Source organism: Pleurodeles waltl, chromosome 9 (assembly GCF_031143425.1).
Source record: "Pleurodeles waltl isolate 20211129_DDA chromosome 9, aPleWal1.hap1.20221129, whole genome shotgun sequence".
In the NCBI taxonomy this organism is placed as follows: domain Eukaryota; kingdom Metazoa; phylum Chordata; class Amphibia; order Caudata; family Salamandridae; genus Pleurodeles; species Pleurodeles waltl.
In genome coordinates, this window is record NC_090448.1 from 325,160,365 (window position 1) to 325,185,802 (window position 25,438).

Below are 25,438 nucleotides of genomic sequence, written 5' to 3' on the forward strand. Positions count from 1 at the left end.
GAGTTTTAGACTAGTACTTGTGTCTCACAGCAGAGGTGAAGCAGAGAGGCTTTAAGGGTTGGGAGACAGTGTCAGCTGTCCAGCAACAGCCCATATATCTGAAAATGTACCCCACTATTCATCATATGTAATTCAGCGAGGGGTCCAAAGATAACGTCCCCCCCTCCTTCAGTGTGACCTTGACTCTGTGGCGCACTTCGATATAATGCCCATGCTCCAGCCCATTCCTCAAGCACAGCTCCTCAAATAATACAATTGTACCTTGCATATTCCCTGGTCCCGCTTATCAGGCCATTTAATGGTCCGCTCACTCTGTCTGGATTCCTACATTGTGCAGTCTTGTAAAGATGTCTTGTTACTAAAACATTGATCTAGTTTTGAACCATTTCTTGGCTTGCCAGTAGGTATTCCTTCTTCCCATATCTGCAGTGTAAATTTGGCATCAAGTGCTGTAGAAGAGTCTACCTGTCAGTGAACAAAAGAAACATTAATATTTTTCCTTCACTCTGAGATGGGACATCCGCTAGCCGGCTGCCCATTTTAAAACCATGACTTCAGCCATAATTTTCAGTCATTAGAAAGCAGATAGTCTTCTCCAAACATCGCATTCCTCAATCCACAAAGTATTTTAACACCAATTTTTTGCTAGCTTGGCATTACCTGATATTTGCATGGCAGCACCGTGGAAGAACAGTGTAAGAAGATGGCCTGGTGTGGTGGAGACCTTTGGTGTTTGCAGATTATACCAGGTCCAGGCAACATCTATTAGTGAGAAAGTGTCTGGGAAGCCACGGCTCTCTAGTGGTAGCTGTTCTGAACAGCCAAGACTTATGTAGGAGGAGTGTAAAGCACTTGCAATACCACAGTAATCAAACTATAACTTACCTCACATGAAAGGAATAGTGTTGTAAAAACAAAGGTGTTTTATTACGCAAACACTGAACTAGATTTATTATAGGCAATCCCCTAACTGCAGGGAAGTATACACTTTACTATACACGGTAAGTATTAAGAATTAGCATTAAAAAAAAAAAAGCATTGACGAGAAATAGCAGAAAATTGTTAGGGGCGTGGGGGCAAACCATATACTAAAATAGTGGAATGCGAAGTGAGGTTGCCCATCCAAGGATGTGGAATAGTTGGAAGGGAGCTGGGAGAACTTGGGACCCCGAAGGTTAGTACCTACCTAGATGACCCCATCGATCAGGAGAGCAGAGATAAGTTAACTGATCGTCCCATAGACTAACAAGGTGATTTGGAAAAAAAACTTAGCAAGAATAGGACGAGTCCTTTGGAACCCAACAGTGGATTATGGAAGAAGAGGACGAGAAAGGGACAGAGTCCAGTCCACACAGGATGTTCAAGTGGGGCAGAAGCTGCTACCCACCTTTCTGTGGATGAAGACCTGCGTTGGCGATGGAAGGTATAGGGCAGCAGTGTAGCCCAGGAGCTGCAGAGGAGTCTTTGAAGTTGTGCAGAAGTTGTCACGCGCCGGTCACAGTCGGGTCATGAAAGGAAATGCCTCCTTGGCATGGTTACCCCCTAACTTTTTTCCTTTCCTGATGCTAAGTTTTGATTGGAAGTGTGCTGGGACCCTGCAAACCAGGCCCCAGCACCAGTGTTCTTTCCCTAAACTGTACGTTTGCTTCCACAATTGGCACAGCCCTGGCATCCAGGTAAGTCCCTTGTAACTGGTACCCCTGGTATCAAGGGCCCTGATGCCAGGGAAGGTCTCTAAGGGCTGAGGCGTGTCTTATGCCACCCTGGGGAACACTCACTCAGCACAGACCCACTGCTTGCCAGCTTGTGTGTGCTGGTGGGGAGAAAATGACTGTCGACATGGCACTCCCCTCAGGGTGCCATGCCAACCTCGCACTGCCTGTGGCATAGGTAAGTCACCCCTCTAGCAGGCCTTACAGCCCTAAGGCAGGGTGCACTATACCATAGGTGAGGGCATATGTGCATGAGCACCATGCCCCTACAGTGTCTAAGCAAAACCTTAGACATTGTAAGTGCAGGGTAGCCATAATAATATATGGTCTGTGAGTCTGTCAAAAACGAGCTCCACAGCTCCATAATGGCTACACTGAATACTGGGAAGTTTGGTATCAAACTTCTCAGAATAATAAACCCACACTGATGTCAGTGTTGGATTTATTAAAAAATGCACACAGAGGGCATCTTAGAGATGCCCCCTGTATTTTACCCAATTGTTCAGTGCAGGACTGACTGGTCTGTGCCAGCCTGCTGCTGAGAGACTAGTTTCTGACCCCATGTGGTGAGGACCTTTGTACTCTCTGAGGACAGAAACAAAAGGCTGCTCTGGTTTAGGTGCTTCACACCTCCCTCTGCAGGAACTGTAACACCTAGCATTTAGCCTCAAAGGCTCAGGCTTCGTGTTACAATGCCCCAGGGCACTCCAGCTAGTGGAAATGCCCGCCCCCTGGACCCAGCCCCCACTTTTGGCGGCAAGTCCAGGAGAGATAATGAGAAAAACAAGGAGGAGTCACTGGCCAGTCAGGACAGCCCCTAAGGTGTCCTGAGCTGAGGTGACTGACTTTTAGAAATCCTCCATGTAGGAAGTTGGCTCTGTATGTGCTATTTCAAAGTAAGGAATAGCATGCACAGAGTCCAAGGGTTCCCCTTAGAGGTAAAATAGTGGTAAAAATAGATAATACTAATGCTCTATTTTGTGGTAGTGTGGTCGAGCAGTAGGCTTATCCAAGGAGTAGTGTTAAGCATCTGTTGTACATACACATAGACAATAAATGAGGTACACACACTCAGAGACAAATCCAGCCAATAGGTTTTTGTATAGAAAAATATCTTTTCTTAGTTTATTTTAAGAACCACAGGTTCAAATTCTACATGTAATATCTCATTCGAAAGGTATTGCAGGTAAGTACTTTAGGAACTTCAAATCATAAAAATTGCATGTATACTTTTCAAGTTATTGACAAATAGCTGTTTTAAAAGTGGACACTTAGTGCAATTTTCACAGTTCCTGGGGGAGGTAAGTTTTTGTTAGTTTTACCAGGTAAGTAAGACACTTACAGGGTTCAGTTCTTGGTCCAAGGTAGCCCACCGTTGGGGGTTCAGAGCAACCCCAAAGTCACCACACCAGCAGCTCAGGGCCGGTCAGGTGCAGAGTTCAAAGTGGTGCCCAAAACACATAGGCTAGAATGGAGAGAAGGGGGTGCCCCGGTTCCGGTCTGCTTGCAGGTAAGTACCCGCGTCTTCGGAGGGCAGACCAGGGGGGTTTTGTAGGGCACCGGGGGGGACACAAGTCCACACAGAAATTTCACCCTCAGCAGCGCGGGGGCGGCCGGGTGCAGTGTAGGAACAGGCGTCGGGTTCGCAATGTTAGTCTATGAGAGATCTCGGGATCTCTTCAGCGCTGCAGGCAGGCAAGGGGGGGATTCCTCGGGGAAACCTCCACTTGGGCAAGGGAGAGGGACTCCTGGGGGTCACTTCTCCAGTGAAAGTCCGGTCCTTCAGGTCCTGGGGGCTGCGGGTGCAGGGTCTCTCCCAGGCGTCGGGACTTTAGGTTCAAAGAGTCGCGGTCAGGGGAAGCCTCGGGATTCCCTCTGCAGGCGGCGCTGTGGGGGCTCAGGGGGGACAGGTTTTGGTACTCACAGTATCAGAGTAGTCCTGGGGTCCCTCCTGAGGTGTTGGATCGCCACCAGCCGAGTCGGGGTCGCCGGGTGCAGTGTTGCAAGTCTCACGCTTCTTGCGGGGAGCTTGCAGGGTTCTTTAAAGCTGCTGGAAACAAAGTTGCAGCTTTTCTTGGAGCAGGTCCGCTGTCCTCGGGAGTTTCTTGTCTTTTCGAAGCAGGGGCAGTCCTCAGAGGATGTCGAGGTCGCTGGTCCCTTTGGAAGGCGTCGCTGGAGCAGGATCTTTGGAAGGCAGGAGACAGGCCGGTGAGTTTCTGGAGCCAAGGCAGTTGTCGTCTTCTGGTCTTCCGCTGCAGGGGTTTTCAGCTAGGCAGTCCTTCTTCTTGTAGTTGCAGGAATCTAATTTTCTAGGGTTCAGGGTAGCCCTTAAATACTAAATTTAAGGGCGTGTTTAGGTCTGGGGGGTTAGTAGCCAATGGCTACTAGCCCTGAGGGTGGGTACACCCTCTTTGTGCCTCCTCCCAAGGGGAGGGGGTCACAATCCTAACCCTATTGGGGGAATCCTCCATCTGCAAGATGGAGGATTTCTAAAAGTTAGAGTCACTTCAGTTCAGGACACCTTAGGGGCTGTCCTGACTGGCCAGTGACTCCTCCTTGTTTTTCTCATTATTTTCTCCGGCCTTGCCGCCAAAAGTGGGGCCTGGCCGGAGGGGGCGGGCAACTCCACTAGCTGGAGTGTCCTGCTGGGTTGGCACAAAGGAGGTGAGCCTTTGAGGCTCACCGCCAGGTGTGACAATTCCTGCCTGGGGGAGGTGTTAGCATCTCCACCCAGTGCAGGCTTTGTTACTGGCCTCAGAGTGACAAAGGCACTCTCCCCATGGGGCCAGCAACATGTCTCGGTTTGTGGCAGGCTGCTAAAACTAGTCAGCCTACACAGATAGTCGGTTAAGTTTCAGGGGGCACCTCTAAGGTGCCCTCTGGGGTGTATTTTACAATAAAATGTACACTGGCATCAGTGTGCATTTATTGTGCTGAGAAGTTTGATACCAAACTTCCCAGTTTTCAGTGTAGCCATTATGGTGCTGTGGAGTTCGTGTTTGACAGACTCCCAGACCATATACTCTTATGGCTACCCTGCACTTACAATGTCTAAGGTTTTGTTTAGACACTGTAGGGGTACCATGCTCATGCACTGGTACCCTCACCTATGGTATAGTGCACCCTGCCTTAGGGCTGTAAGGCCTGCTAGAGGGGTGTCTTACCTATACTGCATAGGCAGTGAGAGGCTGGCATGGCACCCTGAGGGGAGTGCCATGTCGACTTACTCATTTTGTTCTCACTAGCACACACAGGCTTGTAAGCAGTGTGTCTGTGCTGAGTGAGGGGTCTCTAGGGTGGCATAAGACATGCTGCAGCCCTTAGAGACCTTCCTTGGTATCAGGGCCCTTGGTACTAGAAGTACCAGTTACAAGGGACTTATCTGAATGCCAGGGTGTGCCAATTGTGGATACAATGGTACATTTTAGGTGAAGGAACACTGGTGCTGGGGCCTGGTTAGCAGGGTCCCAGCACTCTTCTTAGTCAAGTCAGCATCAGTATCAGGCAAAAAGTGGGGGGTAACTGCAACAGGGAGCCATTTCTTTACACTCCATCTTGCAGATGGAGGATTCCCCCAATAGGATTAGGGATGTGCCCCCCTCCCCTCAGGGAGGAGGCACAAAAAGGGTGTAGCCACCCTCAAGGACAGTAGCCATTGGCTACTGCCCTACCAGACCTAAACACACCCCTAAATTCAGTATTTAGGGGCTCCCCAGAACCAAGGAATGCGGATTCCTGCAACCTAAGAAGAGGACTGCTAAGCTGAAAAACCCTGCAGAGAAGACAGACACCAACTGCTTTGGCCCCAGCTCTACCGGCTTGTCTCCCCACTTCTGAAGACAGTGCTCCAGCGACTCTTTCCCCAGGGACCATCGACCTCTGAATCCTCAGAGGACTGCCCTGCTCTAGAAGGACCAAGAAACTCCCGAGGACAGGTGCCCTGTTCACCCAAGACTACAACTTTGTTTCAAAGGAGCAACTTCAAAACAACTGCGTTTCCCGCCGGAAGCGTGAGACTTACTACTCTGCACCCGACGCCCCAGGCTCGACTTGTGGAGAACCAACAATTCAGGGAGGACTCCCCGGCGACTACGAGACCGTGAGTAGCCAGAGTTGCCCCCCGCCACCCTGAACCCCCACAGCGACACCTGCAGAGGGAATCCCGAGGCTCCCCCTGACCGCGACTGCCTGCTTCCCAGATCCCGACGCCTGGTAAAGACTGCACCCGCAGGCCCCAGGACCTGAAAGATCGGAATTCCAGTGCAGGAGTGACCCCCAGGAGGCCCTCTCCCTTGCCCAGGTGGTGGCTACTCCGAGGAGCCCCCCCGCCCTTGCTTGCTTGCCTGCATCGCTGAAGAGACCCCTTGGTCTCCCATTGATTTCAACTACAAACCCGACGCGTGTTTGCACACTGCACTCGACCGCCCCCGTGCTGCTGAGGGTATACTTTCTGTGCTAACTTGTGACCCCCCCCCCCCCCAGCCCCCCCCACCCCCTGGTGCCCAACAAAAACCCCCGGGTCAGCCCTCCGAAGACTCGGGTACTTACCTGCTGGCAGACTGGAACCGGGGCACCCCCTTCTCCATTGAAGCCTATGCGTTTTGGGCACCACTTTGAACTCTGCACCTGACCGGCCCTGAGCTGCTGGTGTGGTAACTTTGGGGTTGCTCTGAACCCCCAACGGTGGGCTACCTTGGACCCAAATTTGAATCCTGTAGGTGGTTTACTTGCCTGCAAAAACTAACTCTTACTCCCCCTAGGAACTGTGAAAATTGCACTAAGTGTCTAGTTTTAAAATAGCTATATGTGATATATGTGAAAAGTATATATGCTATTTGGATTATTCAAAGTTCCTAAAGTACCTACCTGCAATATCTTTCATTTGAAGTATTACATGTAAAATAAACTAAGAAAAGATATTTTTCTATACAAAAACCTATTGGCCTGGAATTGTCTTTGAGTGTGTGTTCCTCATTTATTGCCTGTGTGTGTACAACAAATGCCTAACACTACTCCTTTGATAAGCCTACTGCTCGACCACACTACCACAAAATAGAGACATTAGTATTATCTCTTTTTGCCACTATCTTACCTCTAAGGGGAACCCTTGGACTCTGTGCATACTATTCCTTGCTTTGAAATAGTGCATACAGAGCCAACTTCCTACAGGTGTGAGTTGGGGTTCGAAGTTTATGTATATGGTTACAATCTTGTGCCAAAAAGTGGGCAAGATTGGCGCACAGCTCCTGTGAGGGTGTAATGTTTTTGCTGGCAGCCAGGTTGGAGAATTTCTTAACTACGTTGAAATGTTCCTTGGTGGTGTTGGAGCTGGCTTCAATGCGTATGGCAAGGGCTGTCTTTGTTGTCCTCAGCAGGAGGTGGCAGAGGTTGAGGGAGGACTTTAAGGCTGCTCTGTTGATGTCCTTCCTAGTACAGTATCTCCTCTCTAGCTCTTTGCTGTCACGTTTCGCAGTTCTGAGTTCTTGGGTGTACCAGCTAGCCTTTTGGGGGGATTTTCTCTGGATATTGCTCTTGATGGGTATGATGCTGTTGGCGCAATTGGTTATCAGGTGGTGAAGTTTTTCGTTCCCTGTTTAAGTTTGGTGGCAGTAGCATGATTGGAGGTGCTGAGAGCATCCACCCAGCTGATCACTGAGATTTTGTTACCCCTCTGGTGAGGGAGGGTGCTTGTCATCTTGAGGGTGGAGGTGAGGGGGCTGGAGATGCTGAAGTGGACGATGGAGTGATTGCTGCATGTGACTGGGTTGCTGGAGTTGAAAATTGGGTCGACCGTGTGTCCTGAAGCTTGTGTATGGTCATGGACAATCTGGAACAATCCAAAGCTGCACATCCTGTCGGAGGTGTGCAGTGTTGCTGTTGGGGGATCGTCGATGTGAAAATTTAGGTCCCTGAGGAAGATGTAGTCCTTGGAGTCTAAGGCTAGGGGGGCACTGAAGTTGGTGAGGGTGTTGAAAAAGTTGGGGCACGGGCCTCTGGGTTAGTATGCCAGGGTGCCTCTGATGGTGGTTTTGTCGTCCGTGTGGAGTTTGAAGTTGAGAGGTTCCATTGGGGTGGTAGTGCACTGTATGGTCTCTGTGAATGATGCCTTTTCCTCCTCCCGGCTTGTTGGTGCAGTCCTGGTGAGTGATTTTATAGCTGTCTGGGATTGATTTGGCATTGTCTGGGTGGATGTGGGGTTGCGCCACGTCTCGGTGAGGAAGACTAATGGGTGTGACGGTGGCGATTGGGGGGGGGGGGGTGGGGTCCTATAATCAGTTGAATGCTTGTGTAGTGAGCATGTGAGAAGGATGCATGAAAGTTGGAGGTTTTGTTCAGATAGTGCCTGTGCTGTGTTTTGGATAGGGCTGGTCGGTGGGCTGGTGTGTGCTGGGTCAATGGGTGCAGGGGAAAGGTCCTAGCGTGGTTCGTCACAGCGTATTTTGTTGCAGTGTCTGGGGTGGAGAGGGAGGGCCAGGGGTTGTGGCACTGGGTGCGGTCCAGGCGCAGACTGACTGGCCTTAGGCATGTTCCTTGCACAGTCTTGCGGCCTGTGTTAAGTAGGTCCTGGGGTGGGCGAGGCTTCTGTTGGTGGGAGGAACGGTGAGGTGGGAAAACCCAGGCTGCTGCAGTGCAACTGGAACAGTCTGGAAGAAGCAGTCAAATCAATTTTTGTAAAGCGCTGCTACTCACCCGTGAGGGTCTCAAGGCCCTTGGGCGGGCTGGGGGGGTGGAATTTTCTCATAAGAAGAGCCACGCCCTGAGGTTCTTCCTGAAGATGGTGAGTGATTTGCTTTGTCTGAGGTGCAGGGGAAGGTTGTTCCAGCTCTTTGCTGCATTGTAGGTGAAGGGTCGTCCTCCAGCGGTGGTTTTGCAGATGCGAGGATGGTGGCCAGAGCCATCTGGGCAGAGCAGAGGGATCTGGCGGGTGTGTGGAAGGAGATACGGTTCAGGTAGGCTGGTCCTACGTTGTGTATGGCAGGAACTGGAAGCCACAGGCAAGAGGCAGGGTAGATGGCCAGGTGCCCCCATTGCTGTGATGTTCTGTGATTAGCACTGTTATCCCAGCTTGGGGACAGGATGATAGAAGTATGTTACTCTATTTAAAAAAATATATATATATTTTTTTACCTAGCTATACTTGCTGGTAGGGCCCCCCCCCCCCCCTCTTTAAACCCCCTGAAGGCAACAGGTAGGTCGTCCCCCCTTTAAACCACCTGAAGGCAACATGGACAAGCTTTGTGTTCTGTTTGTGTATTGCAGCTGTGGTTCTTTTCACAAACATGACTGTAGAGCAATTATACTGTTTGTGTATATCCGATTGGATTTTTTTAATTTTGGGCTTTGATGGACTTAGGTTGTGGTTTGTTTTGACCTCTGAAGTGTTAATCTGCCAGCACCCAAATTCTGTGCCCATTCACCTTAACACAGTGATTAATTGGTAAAATCCAATTAATATAGTTGATCTTTACATGCAAGTGGCATAAAGGTCACATGTAAGCTGCTTTATGAATCTACACCACTCACTTGGGTGACTTTAGACAGGACCTTAGTAAAGCAGCAGGTGTCAGATATTCACCAGTCACGTACCAGAATAAACCTTTGTGACATGTTGAAAAGCCCATTCTACCATTAGTTAAATTGCTTGTAAAATGCACCTTGGAGCCCACAAGGCCTAGGTGCATAATGCATGAAATAAAGCATACTAAAAGAAACTGAGAAGCAAAGTTGACTTAAGCACCACTGTGTAAAAATCAATTAATAAATTAACATGTTTTATTTTTATATGCATGAAACTGATGTATGGCTTTAAGTTTTTTTATTTTTTATGCACTTATTTAAGACACATTTTGCGTTAATTGCAGAGGGATCGTGTGAGAAGGAACAGTGACCGATCAGAAGACGGGTACCACTCTGATGGGGACTATGCTGAACATGACTATAGACACGACCCTGGCGATGAGCGGGAAAGCAAAACAATCATGTTGCGAGGGCTTCCCATTACAGTCACAGACTACTCTGTAAGTTTAACCATACAGATTGTCTCTGTACTGTTTTGCATTGTTGCAGAATTGCATTAAGTGACCTGCATTTATATATCTGGGACTTAGTTAAAGATTGTGTTCTCAGTTTTACATGAATTAACAAGAACAAACTCCTGATTGTTTCATTATCCAGTATTGCTGCCATAAGTTAACACCGAAATATTTTGCACTGAGGCCCAATTCCTTAGGTGTTTTTTTTTTTTTTTTAATATATATATTCCAGAAGACAGCACATTGAATGTGCCCTCGGGGTGCATATTCTAGCCTGCTCAGTAATTTGAAATGCACACCTTTTCTGCCGTAAAAATCTTTGATGCAAAATCCTTTAATTGGTTTGGGATTGTGTGAGCAGTTGAGTGCTGAAGTGGATATTGTTCTGTACGCTACATCCTTTACCTGTTTCTATTGCAGCCAAACTCTTAGCCCCACTAGTTAAGTTATCCAGGCAAACGTGACGTAACTTAGTATACAGTTTAGAGTAAAGTGCCACACTTTGGCATACGTCTCGCTTGAACCACCATTTCTGACCTCCCAGTCCATTGCTGCTTCTCTATGAAACTGTCTGTTCGATGGCATCTGTCGCTGTAGATACGCATGTTCTGCAATAGCTCGCCATCTGGTGTTGGGCCGGAGTGTTACAAGTTGTTTTTCTTCGAAGAAGTCTTTCGAGTCACGGGACCGAGTGACTCCTCCTTTTGTCTCCATTGCGCATGGGCGTCGACTCCATCCTCGATTGTTTTTTTTCCGCCATCGGGTTCGGACGTGTTCCTGTCGCTCCGAGTTTCGGAACGGAAAAAATAGTTAATTTCGGAAGATTTTCGTCGGTATTGTTGCGTTCGGGATCGGCGTACTTAGATTCAACACCGCATCGAAGATCGAAGAGCTCCGGTGCCCTTCGGGGTAGTTTTTCGATCCTCCGTCGGGGCCTGGTCGGCCCGACCGCGTGCTGAGGAACGCCGATGGAACGGACCCCGTTCCGATTCTGCCCCAAATGCCACAATAAATACCCCTACACAGACCAACACTTGGTTTGCAACCTGTGCCTGTCACCTGAGCACAGCGAAGACACCTGCGAGGCCTGTCGTGCGTTCCGGTCCCGAAAAACACTCCGAGACCGTCGAGCCAGAAGACTTCAAATGGCGTCCGCACCGACAGCCCAACGGGAGTTCGAGGAACAGGAAGAGGAAGGTACCTTCTCGATCCAAGACTCAGACTCCGAAGGATTCGACGATACACAAACCGTGAGTAAGACGTCGAAAACCACACAAAGAAACATTTACAAGGCCCAGGGGACGCCACTGCCACCAGGCCATGGCTCAACCCATAAAATCGGTGACCGACCGTCGGCACCGAAAAAGGCCCAAACAGTGCCGAGATCGTCCGACTCCGGTCGAGACACCGGCACGCAGCCTTCTCGGGACCGAGAAAGTGCTGGAGACAAGCCTCGACACCGAGATGCCGGTGTAGACACGGCTCGACGCCGAGACAGCGGCACCGAAACAGATCGACGCCGAGAGGTTTCGGCACCGAAAAGGAAAAAAGTCACCTCGGAGCCGAAAAAACACGCAGACACAGTTTCGACGCCGAAACAAACTGCAAGCGACCCAGCTTCAGGCTCTTATACAGAAGAGCACTCGCTAACCTCCCAAATGCAGAAGCATAGGTTTGAGGAAGAGCTACAAGCAACTGATGCGGACCATACGCAAAAGCGTATCTTCATTCAGCAGGGGACAGGAAAAATAAGCACCCTTCCCCCCATTAGGAGAAAGAGAAGGTTGGAGTTCCAGGCGGAACAAGTACCACAACCAAAAGTGGTGAAAAGAGTTACACCACCACCCTCTCCTCCGCCCGTGATTAACGTTTCACCAGCACAAACGCCATCACACTCCCCAGCTCACACCACCATGAGCCAGGGTGACCAAGACCAGGACGCATGGGACCTATACGACGCCCCAGTGTCAGATAACAGCCCAGAGGCATACCCTACAAAACCATCTCCACCAGAAGACAGCACCGCGTACTCTCAGGTGGTGGCTAGAGCAGCACAATTTCACAACGTAAGCCTCCACTCAGAACAGGTCGAGGATGATTTCCTGTTCAACACACTCTCCTCCACCCACAGCTCCTACCAAAGCCTGCCTATGCTCCCTGGTATGCTCCGGCACGCAAAAGACATATTTAAGGACCCGGTCAAAAGTAGGGCAATCACACCAAGGGTGGAAAAAAAGTATAAGCCGCCTCCTACAGACCCGGCTTTCATCACAACACAGCTGCCACCAGACTCTGTTGTTGTAGGAGCAGCTAGGAAAAGGGCCAACTCTCACACATCTGGAGATGCACCACCCCCAGATAAAGAAAGCCGCAAGTTTGATGCAGCTGGTAAAAGAGTCGCAGCACAAGCTGCAAACCAGTGGCGCATCGCGAACTCCCAGGCACTACTTGCGCGCTATGACAGAGCCCACTGGGACGAGATGCAACATCTCATTGAACATCTGCCCAAAGACTTCCAAAATAGGGCAAAACAAGTGGTTGAGGAGGGACAGGCCATCTCCAACAACCAGATCCGCTCCTCCATGGACGCTGCAGATACAGCTGCACGGACAATTAATACATCTGTAACTATCAGAAGGCATGCATGGCTCCGAACGTCTGGATTTAAACCAGAGATTCAACAAGCAGTTCTCAATATGCCTTTTAATGAAAAAGAACTGTTCGGTCCAGAAGTGGACACAGCGATTGAGAAACTCAAAAAAGATACGGACACTGCCAAAGCCATGGGCGCACTCTACTCCCCGCAGAGCAGAGGGAATTACAGCTCATTCCGTAAAACGCCCTTTCGAGGGGGGTTTCGGGGTCAAAGCACACAAGCCAGCACCTCACAAGCCACACCGTCCAGTTACCAAGGACAGTATAGAGGAGGTTTTCGGGGACAATATAGAGGAGGGCAATTCCCTAGAAATAGAGGAAGATTCCAAAGCCCCAAAACCCCTACTACTAAACAGTGACTCACATGTCACTCACCCCCTCCACACAACACCAGTGGGGGGACGAATAGGTCATTATTACAGAGCATGGGAGAAAATCACTACAGACACTTGGGTTCTAGCAATTATCCAACATGGTTACTGCATAGAATTTCTACAGTTCCCTCCAAACATACCACCAAAAGCACAAAATTTAACAACACACCATTCCAATCTCCTAGAGATAGAAGTGCAGGCACTATTGCAAAAGAATGCAATCGAATTAGTGCCAAACACACAAATAAACACAGGAGTTTACTCACTGTACTTTCTGATACCAAAGAAGGACAAAACACTGAGACCAATCCTAGACCTCAGAGTAGTCAACACTTTCATCAAATCAGACCACTTCCACATGGTCACACTACAAGAAGTATTGCCATTGCTAAAGCTGCACGACTACATGGCAACTTTAGACCTCAAGGATGCTTATTTCCATATACCAATTCACCCATCGCACAGGAAATACCTAAGGTTTGTATTCAAAGGAATACATTACCAATTCAAGGTACTGCCTTTCGGATTAACAACCGCACCAAGAGTCTTTACCAAATGTCTAGCGGTAGTCGCTGCACACATCAGAAGGCAGCAAATACATGTGTTCCCATATCTAGACGACTGGCTAATCAAGGCCCATTCGTTAATAGAGTGCTCAAATCACACAAATCATATCATACAAACCCTCTTCAAACTAGGGTTCACCGTCAATTTCACAAAATCCAAGATTCGGCCACGCAAGGTACAACAATACCTGGGAGCCATAATAGACACATCAAAAGGAGTAGCCACTCCAAGTCCACAAAGAATTCAAAATTTCAACACCATCATACAACGCATGTATCCAACACAAAAGATACAAGCAAAGATGGTATTACAACTCCTAGGCATGATGTCATCATGCATAGCCATTGTCCCAAACGCAAGACTGCACATGAGGCCCTTACAACAATGCCTAGCATCACAGTGGTCTCAAGCACAGGGTCACCTTCTAGATCTGGTGTTAATAGACCGCCAAACTTACCTCTCGCTTCTGTGGTGGAACAACATAAATTTAAACAAGGGGCGGCCTTTCCAAGACCCAGTGCCACAATACGTAATAACAACAGATGCTTCCATGACAGGGTGGGGAGCACACCTCGATCAACACAGCATACAAGGACAATGGAACGTACATCAAACAAAACTGCATATCAATCACCTAGAACTTCTTGCAGTTTTTCAAGCACTAAAAGCTTTCCAACCAATAATAGTTCACAAATACATTCTCGTCAAAACAGACAACATGACAACAATGTATTATCTAAACAAGCAGGGAGGGACGCACTCCACGCAGTTAAGCATGTTAGCACAAAAAATTTGGCATTGGGCAATTCACAACCAAATTCGCCTAATTGCACAGTTTATACCAGGGATACAAAATCAACTCGCAGACAATCTCTCTCGAGATCACCAACAGGTCCACGAATGGGAAATTCACCCCCAAATACTGAACACTTATTTCAAACTCTGGGGAACACCTCAGATAGACTTGTTTGCGACAAGGGAGAACGCAAAATGCCAAAACTTCGCATCCAGATACCCACACAAACAATCCCAAGGCAATGCCCTATGGATGAACTGGTCAGGGATATTTGCTTACGCTTTTCCTCCTCTCCCTCTCCTTCCTTACCTGGTAAACAAACTCAGTCAAAGCAAACTCAAACTCATATTAATAGCACCAACTTGGGCAAGGCAACCCTGGTACACAACGCTGCTAGACCTATCAGTGGTACCCTGCATCAAATTGCCCAACAGGCCAGATCTGTTGACACAGCACAACCAAAAGATCAGACACCCAGATCCAGCATCGCTGAATCTAGCAATCTGGCTCCTGAAATCCTAGAATTCGGGCACTTACAACTTACCCAAGAATGTATGGAAGTCATAAAACAAGCAAGAAGGCCATCCACCAGGCACTGCTATGCAAGTAAATGGAAGAGGTTTGTTTGCTACTGCCATATTAATCAAATACAACCATTACACACAACTCCAGAACATGTAGTGGGTTACTTGCTTCACTTACAAAAATCTAACCTAGCTTTCTCTTCCATTAAGATTCACCTTGCAGCAATATCTGCATACCTGCAGACTACCTATTCAACTTCCCTATATAAAATACCAGTCATTAAAGCATTCATGGAGGGCCTTAGGAGAATTATACCACCAAGAACACTACCTGTTCCTTCATGGAACCTAAATGTTGTCCTAACTAGACTTATGGGTCCACCTTTTGAACCCATGCACTCCTGCGACATACAGTTCCTAACCTGGAAGGTGGCATTTCTCATCGCCATTACTTCCCTGAGAAGAGTAAGCGAGATTCAGGCGTTTACTATACAGGAACCTTTTATACAACTACACAAAAATAAAGTCGTCCTAAGGACCAATCCTAAATTTTTGCCAAAGGTTATTTCACCGTTCCATCTAAATCAAACAGTGGAACTTCCGGTGTTCTTTCCACAGCCAGATACCGTAGCTGAAAGGGCACTACATACATTAGATGTCAAAAGAGCATTAATGTATTACATTGACAGAACAAAGAACATCAGAAAGACTAAACAACTCTTTATTGCATTTCAAAAACCTCATGCAGGAAACCCAATTTCAAAACAAGGTATAGCCAGATGGATAGTTAAATGCATCCAAATCTGCTACCTTAAAGCTAAACGACAGCTGCCCATTACACCAAGGGCACACTCAACCAGAAAGAAAGGTGCTACCATGGCCTTTCTAGGAAACATCCCAATGCAAGAAATATGTAAGGCAGCCACATGGTCTACGCCTCACACATTCACCAAGCACTACTGTGTAGACGTGTTATCCGCACAACAAGCCACAGTAGGTCAAGCTGTATTAAGGACATTATTTCAGACTACTTCCACTCCTACAGGCTGATCCACCGCTTTTGGGGAAATAACTGCTTACTAGTCTATTGCAGAACATGCGTATCTACAGCGACAGATGCCATCGAACTGAAAATGTCACTTACCCAGTGTACATCTGTTCGTGGCATCAGTCGCAGTAGATTCGCATGTGCCCACCCGCCTCCCCGGGAGCCTGTAGCAGTTTGGAAGTTACCTTCAATTATTTATATATGTATCATCTCAACCTTAAATAAGTGCATACTTAGTCACTCCATTGCATGGGCACTATTACTACAATTCAACTCCTACCTCACCCTCTGCGGGGAAAAACAATCGAGGATGGAGTCGACGCCCATGCGCAATGGAGACAAAAGGAGGAGTCACTCGGTCCCGTGACTCGAAAGACTTCTTCGAAGAAAAACAACTTGTAACACTCCGGCCCAACACCAGATGGCGAGCTATTGCAGAACATGCGAATCTACTGCGACTGATGCCACGAACAGATGTACACTGGGTAAGTGACATTTTCATTTTCTGCCCTTCATCACTTTAAGGTCTGTCTTGTGGATTTATTTCCATTAGTGCCTGCTGTGAGCATGTATTTTTAAGCATAGAACCATTAATATGACTCTGTATGTTTCCGCAACTTGGTGGAAATGTGTGATCTGCGTGGCTTGGAATAGCTCTGCCGTCCTTCGCTGTCCATTTTTTCACTTTAGCTCTGGGTTTTTTTTTTTTTTTTTTTTTAATTCTAGCGATCTTTTTTTGGCAACTATTTGTCAGTTGTGTGCGAATGACTGAGTAATCTAAAGTGATCCCCTCATAAGTCTGTAATGTTGTGGTCGTTCAAACCAAACTTTGCAGTGACTGGCAGTGGTGGTAATCCACATACACAGGCCTTTTTTTTTGTGACCATCTGGAGAGACTTATACTGTCTCTGCTTTATTTAGGCCCCATGACTTTTTGAGATTTAGGCAAGCGGGGCTCTTTGATACTTGGTGAATGGAGAGACACTTTTGTATTCAGGACTATTGATGCATAAATTTGCATGGGTGGGAGTCTTTGCCAGTGGTGGACTTGTTGCAAGCTGTACCTGCACTTCTTCCAAGGATCCCTCCGACCAGGTTTTACCTTGTAGATGGGTGAAAACAGTTGGCACATTCCCTTTGTTAGAATATGTTTCCTGTAGCTAAAGTGAAACCTACCTCTTGTCTGTCACGCTGCTGGTCTCCGAGGCAGCGTGACCATGTGTTAGGGTGGCTATGTTTGATCAGGCCCTCAATTTTTGGGATTTAGGCAAGGTGCACATGGAGTGTGAGCTGCCTGATAGGGAATCCACAGAATAATCCACACTTCTCTGAGCTTGGACTGAAAACTTGACCACAGCAGCAAGATGGACTGCTCAGTCGTGGGATCATAATTTATTAGAAGAATATCTCTTCCCTTATACTTTCAAGCAGGTAAAATCTGTGCTAGTCCAGCATGCATCACAGTGGAGAAGATTAAACACTAAACATTTTAATCTTCTTCCTGTTAACGATTGTCAGTTATAAAAGTGTTATCGAAGCTCAAGCGTTTACTTGAATAGTGCTAAAGGTTTTCACTATGAAATGGTCCCTAAAGAGCAGTCCTCCAATCTGCTTGATTAAACTAATGTATCCAATTTCTATGTCCAGATGTAACGTTTTTTTTTTCTTTCGATCCACCACACTAAACTTTATTAGATGTTGAGTACTGTTACTAATTTGACCCAACTAAAGAGGTGCAAAGGAGAGAGAGCCCTTATGAGGAAACCAACTCATTCAGACATCTGCATATCTACGCCGGACACTGGTTCATATTTTGCTTATCAGTACTGCGTGCTTTCTGGTCCTGTAACCGATAAGCCAGTGGGGGAATCTTTCTTACCCAAAATGATTTGCTACTCCCTGTCCCAGATTTGTGTTTACTGGCCATTCGTTTGGTGTTAGTCTAGCATTTCTAACTTTGATGGAATCCCAAGATGATGTACACTGTGGCAGACGAAATCTCCACAGTGCTTGTAAGATAAATCTAAAGTGGCAGGAAATTTCTATTCTCTTAACTGTAATTTCTCATGCAGGGTGCCCCTGGTGTCCTCCGTGGACTAATGCCAATACGGAAAGCAGTTCACACTTTTTTGCTAAACTTGGCCCAACCTGTGAGGAAATTGGGTTCATTATATGGTGTGATTGTGCGACCTTCGCATGGTAATATGCTTCCCAACCCCTTTAGGACTCTTAGATTTAGTTTGTCAAACCTTCAGTTCAACCTTGGGTAGCTGTGGCTCTGAACAGTAAGGCTTACACAAAGGAACAACTGTCAGGCATTTCAACATTACAGAAAATGGAAGAAATCGACAAGACACAGAAATCTGATACCAATTAAAAAAATAGACATATTTTTATGTATTGATAGACAGCACAATGAAAACGATCCACCAGAGGGTTCTGCAGATGCAGAATTTAGAAGGTGTATAGTACATCAAAACATTTCACACGGACAAGCATTGACTAATTCAACCTACTTGACATTTAGAAACATTTTCACTAAAGTTTGGGCTAGTTGTAATGTGGTCACTTGGGGTCACTTTTGGCGACTAACCAGTAGAAAGCAAATGAGGGGGATCAACCAGGTCCTCATGAACAGTTACCTCAGCAGGCGAAAGTCTTTAGTCTGTACCTGGACTTGTCATCCTTTACAAGGGTTTCCTATAGAAATGGTGTAAGCAGCTGGCCTGGTGTGTGGTGGACACTTATGGTGTTTGCACCTTATACCAGGTCCAGGCAACCACTATTAGTGAAACAGTCTAGGAAGCCAGTGTTCTCTAGTGGTAGCTGTGGTGAGCAGCCAAGACTTCACCAGGAGTGTAAAGCACTTACAATACCACAGTAATCACACAGCAACTTATCTCGCAAGAAAGGAGCCACACAATGTTGCAAAAAACAAAGGTACTTCATTACACAAACACTGAACTAGATTACTCATAGGCTGTCCCCCAATTGGAAGAAAGTATACACGTGTACGTATATATGTGTGTGTACACACGCACACACGGTAAGTATTAAGAATTAGCTTAAAAAAACAGCATTGGCAAGAATTTGCAGAAAATAGCTAGGGCCGCATGGGAGGGGTAGGGGCAAACTATATACTAAAATAGTGTAAGGTTGTAAGGAAATGCCTCCTTGGCATGGTTACCCCCTGACTTTTTGCCTTTGCTGATGCTATGTTTTGATTTGAAAGTGTGCTGAGGCCTGCTAACCAGGCCCCAGCACCAGTGTTCTTTCCCTAACCTGTACTTTTGTTTACACAATTGGCACACCCTGGCATCCAGGTAAGTCCCTTACAACTGGTACCCCTGGTACCAAGGGCCCTGATGCCAGGGAAGGTCTCTAAGGGCTGCAGCATGTCTTATGCCACCCTAGGGACCCCTCACTCAGCACAGACACACTGCTTGCCAGCTTGTGTGTGCTGGTGAGGACAAAACGAGTACGTCGACATGGCACTCCCCTCAGGGTGCCATGCCAACCTCTCACTGCCTATGCAGTATAGATAAGTCACCCCTCTAGCAGGCCTTACAGCCCTAAGGCAGGGTGCACTATACCATGGGTGAGGGTACCAGTGCATGAGCACTGTGCCCCTACAGTGTCTAAGCCAAACCTTAGACATTGTAAGTGCAGGGTAGCCATAAGAGTATATGGTCTGGGAGTCTGTCAAACACGAACTCCACAGCACCATAATGGCTACACTGAAAACTGGGAAGTCTGGTATCAAACTTCTCAAGTCAGGTCTGCCCTCTGAAGACGTGGGTACTTACCTGCTGGCAGAGTGGTACCGAGGCACCCCCTTCTCCATTGAAGCCTATGCGTTTTGGGCACCAAATTGACCTCTGCACCTGACCGGCCCTGAGCTGCTGGTGTGGTAATTTTGGGGTTGCTCTGAACCCCCAACGGTGGGCTACCTTGGACCCAAACTTGAACCCCGTAGGTGGTTTACTTACCTGCAAAAACTAACTCTTACTCCCCCCAGGAACTGTTGAAAATTGCACTAAGTGTGTATGCTATTTTGATTATTCAAAGTTCCTAAAGTACCTACCTGCAATGCCTTTCATTTGAAGTATTACATGTAAATCTTGAACCTGTGGTTCTTAAAATAAACCAAGAAAATATATTTTTCAATACAAAAACCTATTGGCCTGGAATTGTCTGAGTTTGTGTTCCTCATTTATTGCCTGTGTGTGTACAACAAATGCTTAACACAACCCTCTGATAAGCCTACTGTTCGACCACACTACCACAAAATAGAGCATTAGAATTATCTCTTTTTGCCACTATCTTACCTCTAAGGGGAGCCCTTGGACTCTGTGCATACTATTCCTTACTTTGAAATAGTGCATACAGAGCCAACTTCCTACAGTACCTATATGACCCTAAGCGACCAGAAGAGCAGACGTAAGTACCTGGTCTTCAGAGATTAACAAGGAGACTTGGAAAAGGAAGATTGCAAGACCAGGACCAGTCCAGTGGAACCCAATGGTGGATTCCGGATGAAGAGGACCTGCAAAAGAAGTGGACAGTCTAGTCCACAGAGGAGTGTCCAGGTGGGGTAGAAGCCACCATCTACCTTTCTAAAGATGAAGATCTGGGTTGACCATGGAAAATGGAGGACAGCTGTGGAGCCCAGGAGTTGCAGAGAGGTCCTTGAAGTCATGCAGAAGATGTCCCATGCCGGTTCGCAGTCTTGTCGGTGGTCAGGAGGACCACCAACAAACCTTGGCAGATGCAAATCTGGGCAGAAGAGGATTGCAGAGAAGAGGACGACTAGCAAGGTCCAGGGGACTCGACCCTTGGAGCTGGGTCTGGGTTGACCTTCAGCAGCCGGGAGAGACAGCAGAAGTAGTCATAACCCCCCACATGTAACCCACTAGAAGCAGACACAGTAAGTTCCAGTGGGGCCCAGTCAGCACACCTGGAGAGGAGTCCCACGTCGCTGGAGCAGCAGAGGAGAGACTGTCCTTGCAAGGATGAAGGGCTGGAAGCAGGGGCTGCTTGCCACTTCCCAGTCCCTGCTCTGGCACAAAACTGGACAATGGAAAGAGGAGTGGCCGCTCCCCTGTCCACCACCACCCCAGGGGTGATGCCCAGAGCTGCTCCAGATGGACCTTGGGGTCTGCCATCTTGAATCCAAGGTTGGTGGGGACCTCTGGGAGTGTCTGAGTGGCCAGGTCAGGCAGGTGACATCAGAGCCCTATCCTGATTGGTGCTCATCTGGCTAGGTGACCAATTCCCCCCCCCCCCCCCCCCCCCAATTATTTAGGGTCACACTCATGGGTGGGTCCTCAGATTCGGCTTGCAAGATTCCAGCAGGACTCCTCTGCAATATTTACATGTAGACACTGGAACCGCGACTGGACCCTCCAGGAACCGAAAATCTGTGTCCACGTCTAAGACTCTGCTTGCAACATTGCTTCCACTGCTCCTTCCAGCTTCTGCAACATTTCCCCGGCTGTGCATCTTCTGAGGGCGGCAAGTCTTCAGTCTGCATGAGAGAGAGAAGGAATCTCTCTTGGATTGAAGGAGTCCCTCCCCTGCATAAGCAGGCACCAACTGCAAAGACTACTGGCTGCGTGGATCTCCTCTCATCCTGAGCTGTGCGGATCCTGGATCACAGGTGGTGGTTCATAGTAGTCCTCTTGGTCCTCTCTCCCAGCTGTCCAACTTTGGTCAAGGTAATCCTTTACCTTCCCACTTAGGACAGTACCCCCGTGCTGTAGGAAAGTAGCCTCTTTCCAGCTTGGTTACCCCCACTTTTGGCCTGTTTGCACCCACAGACTCAAGCCTCATTTTACTGGACTTCGTGAGTGCGGGGATGCCTTTTTATGTATGTACTGGACATAGGTAGTGACCTATGTCCAGTTACATAATGGTAACTGAGAACCTGGGCATGTTTGGTATCAATCATGTCGGAATCATACCCCAATACAGTTGCAAGTATTGGAAGTATGATCCCGTGCACTCAGGGGGCTCCTTAGAGGACCCAAGCATTGTTACCACCAGTCTTACAGGATTTTCCCAGGCAGCCCAGCTGCTGCCACCCCTCAGACAGGTTTCTGCCCTCCTGCTGCCTGATCTGACCAAGCCCAGGAAGGCAGAACAAAGGATTTCCTTTGGGAGAGGGAGGCAACACCCTCTCCCTTTGGAAATAGGTGTGACTGACTAGGGAGGGGTAGCTTTCCCAAGCTACTAGTTTCCCTTTGAAGGGCACATTTGGTGCCCCTCTGTGCATAAACCGACCTCCAGTCCCTGCTCTGGTACGAAACTGGACAACGGAAAAGGGGAGTGACCGCTCCGCTGTCCATCACCACCCCAGGGTTGGTGCCCAGAGCTCCTCCAGAGGGTGCTTGGGTTCTGCCATCTTGATTCCAGGGTTGGCAGGGAACTCTGGGGGCATCTGAGTGGCCTGGCCAGGCAGGTGACATGAGGCACCTTCTGATATGTAGTTACCTGGTTAGGCGACCGAGCCGCCTCTTTGGCTATATAGGGTCTTCCTCTGGGCTGGGTCCTCAGATTCAGCTTGCAAGATTCCAGCAGGACTCCTCTGCAACCTCTGCTTCGACTTCTGGGGAAGACTCTTCTGTAACATTGTATCCAGAATTCCTGCCAGCTTTGCAACATTTCCCTGGCTGTGCATCCTCTGAAGACTGCAACTCTTCGGCCTGCACAAGAAGGAATCTCCCTTGGGTTGAAGGCATCACTCCCCTGTAACCACAGGTACCTGGCTGCAACGACAACCAGCTGCATGGATCTCTCCTCATCCTGAGTGGTGCGGGTCCTGCATCACGGGTGGTGGTCTGGAGAGTCTCTCTTGGTCCTCTACCAGCTGTCTCACTTTGGTGGTGGGAAGTCCTTTCCATGCCACACAACAGTTCCCCTGTGAACTGTCCTTTGCAGCTGCCAAGGCATGTTTGCTTCACCTCCAAGGGGAACTTCAGGCAACGTGTAGCTCTAGCCCCCAGCACTCTCTCCTGCAACTCCTGGTCCTCTGGCGACGTCGGAGCAACTTCTGTGGTGCTGTGTAGGCTGCTTCAGTGACTTCTGTGTCCTGTGAGACACCTGTGGGATTCTGTGACACGAGGGTCCCCTGTGACTCCCCTCTCCTGGGTAGGGTCCTTCTGGACTTCGCTGGTCCCCGCCAGCACCTCTTCCTCCAACCACAAATTTGCCTTTGCCAAGGCTTGTTGGTGGAAATCCTTCACCGACACCCATCTGCAATTCAGCTTCCAGCGTGGGTCACCTTCTGCACGCATCAGGAACTCTTCTCCAACTTCTGTGCTGACCTTTCTTCCTTCGTCGACCAACTCCAAAAGGGTACCTAAGAGTGGGTAAAAGCACTCCCCCTGGACTCCAGACACTTCTGGACTTGGTCATCTCTATCCACAGGTCTTCAGCTTGGGTAATCCACTGCTGATTTCTTGCAGGCTTTTCTGGATGTTGTCTTTTTTTCTTCTTTTCATCCTTTGGAGTAGTTTTGGGGAAATAGTGTTTTACTCCAGTATTCCTGGTCACTGGGGGGTACTGCAGTACGCACCTATGTGGTTTCCTAGTACTTCAGATACCCCCCCAATTTACTTATCTAGATGAGGACCCAACCTTCTCATTCCACTTTTAGTATATGGTTTGGGCTCCCCATAGGGTCACTATTACCTATTGCTAGTGTGTGTATATGTGTGTGTATGTGTGTATGTGTGTGTGTGTATGTGTGTGTGTGTGTGTGTGTGTGTGTGTGTGTGTGTGTGTGTGTGTGTGTGTGTGTGTGTGTGTGTGTGTGTGTGTGTGTGTATATGTGTGTATGTGTGTGTGTGTATATGTGTGTGTGTGTATATGTGTGTGTGTGTATATGTGTATATGTGTGTGTGTGTGTGTATATGTGTGTGTGTATATGTGTGTGTGTGTGTGTGTGTATATGTGTGTGTGTGTGTGTGTGTATATGTGTGTGTGTGTGTGTGTGTATATGTGTGTGTGTGTGTGTGTGTATATGTGTGTGTGTGTATATGTGTGTGTGTATGTGTGTGTGTGTGTATACACATATATGCACACACTCACTCCCCTTAGGGTCACCTTTTGGTTATTGCTATATGCACGGTTTTCTAACCTTTTCTGACTACTAGTCTATATATTTAGTGTACTACGTACCTCCTATAGGAGGGTTGCCTCTCTAGTATTTTCTGATATGGTGTTCCAAAAATAAAGTACCTTTATGTTTGTACAACCAAGTGTTTTCTTTCTTGTGTGCAAGTACTGTGTGACTAGTGGTATTGCATGAGCTTTACATGTCTCCTAGATAAGCCTTAGCTGCTCATCCACAGCTACCTCTAGAGAGCCTGGCTTCTAGACACTGCCTACACTTCACTGAGGGGATACCTGGTATAAGGTGTAGGTACCATAGGTACTCGCCACACACCAGGCCAATTTCCTACATGTGCACTGTCTCTTGCAGCTACCAAGGCTTATGGTATCTCCTCCAAGGGATCTTCGGGCTTTGTGTAGCCCCCAGCTCTCCTTCCTGCGATGCAGACCTTTCTGCATGAGGCGTGGGACCCTTCTTCGGTTGTGTTACGTGGGCTCCTCTGCGACTCCTGGTTCCTCATCCAGGGAGTCTCCTTTGGGGGGCTGCCTCTCCTTTGGACTCTGCCTTGCTGAGTGTCCCCCTGGCACTGTGGTACTTACCTTTTGGTGTTTTCTGGTACGCCCAGCTCCCCTCTACACATCCCACTTACCTACATACTCCTCTCGCTGCATGAAATGTTTTTAAAGCATGCCTGCTACATTACCTTATTGGATGTCCAGATTAGAATGTGTGGACTAACTGAAAAAGGCCAAAAGTATACAATATTCAGTTTGGCATTCAAAGAATCTTTAGAGTGAGATAGTTTCAGATTTGGGCATTTAGGGCCAAATTATATTGACATTGTTGATATTCATTTTGTACCTAAAATCAGGCACATCTGTGTAATATATTTGACACTGAATTTAGTAAACTTGGGGCGACTGATCCTAGTTTGCTACAATAGACTGCATGGTTCACCTTTTGTGGGCAGAATGATTGCACCCACAAACTGGTTGTTACTTTCTAATATGCCAATTGTTAATATTTGTTACTCCAGTATTGGAACTTTTATAGATTCACATGCTCCCCATCGTCGAGACTGGAGTCCCCAGTGCAATCAAAAAATATAATACATTATATGCATAAGCTGTTAAGATTAGTAACATATCAGTCGTTTTTAGAGAGGACCAAACTTCAGAGTGCACCAATCCGATCATACCACCGTCTAGATCCTTCCTGTGAGGAGCTTCCTTCCCTCAGCTTTTCCACTGCACGTCGTGCTAAGGGGGTCTCCACTGAGGTCTGCTCAGCTTTTCTCAGATTCTTTCTGAGGTGATTTTGGAAAATTATTCTACAACTTGAATCAAACAGGTGATTCAAACTGACCAGGATGTCAGACACCAAAAAGGGGGTTATTCAGACCGTGTGCTACCTGTTTGAAAAAAATAGGCTGCATATTGACGATCCCGTGGGATGACTGCATCTACTGTCTCTTTCAAATCATAGATCTAGAGACTGCAAGGTATGCCTAACATTAGCTACCAAATCTTTGAAAGACAGGGAAGGCCGTCTTCTGTGGCAACAGATGTTGAAGACACGAGTTGACCTGGTTTCTGAGGAGGATAGTGCCGCCT

At 47.8% G+C, this 25,438-nt stretch overlaps 1 protein-coding gene across 2 annotated transcripts in view; it reads left to right on the top strand.

Moving 5' to 3' along the window:
* RBM5 (RNA binding motif protein 5) overlaps positions 1-25,438 on the top strand; it is a 313,693-nt gene that overhangs the window by 31,376 nt on the left and 256,879 nt on the right. For both annotated transcript variants that reach the window (XM_069206838.1, XM_069206839.1), the window contains exon 4: positions 9,575-9,730. In XM_069206838.1, coding sequence (XP_069062939.1) covers positions 9,575-9,730 — 156 coding nt within the window. The remainder of the gene's footprint in view (positions 1-9,574; positions 9,731-25,438) is intronic.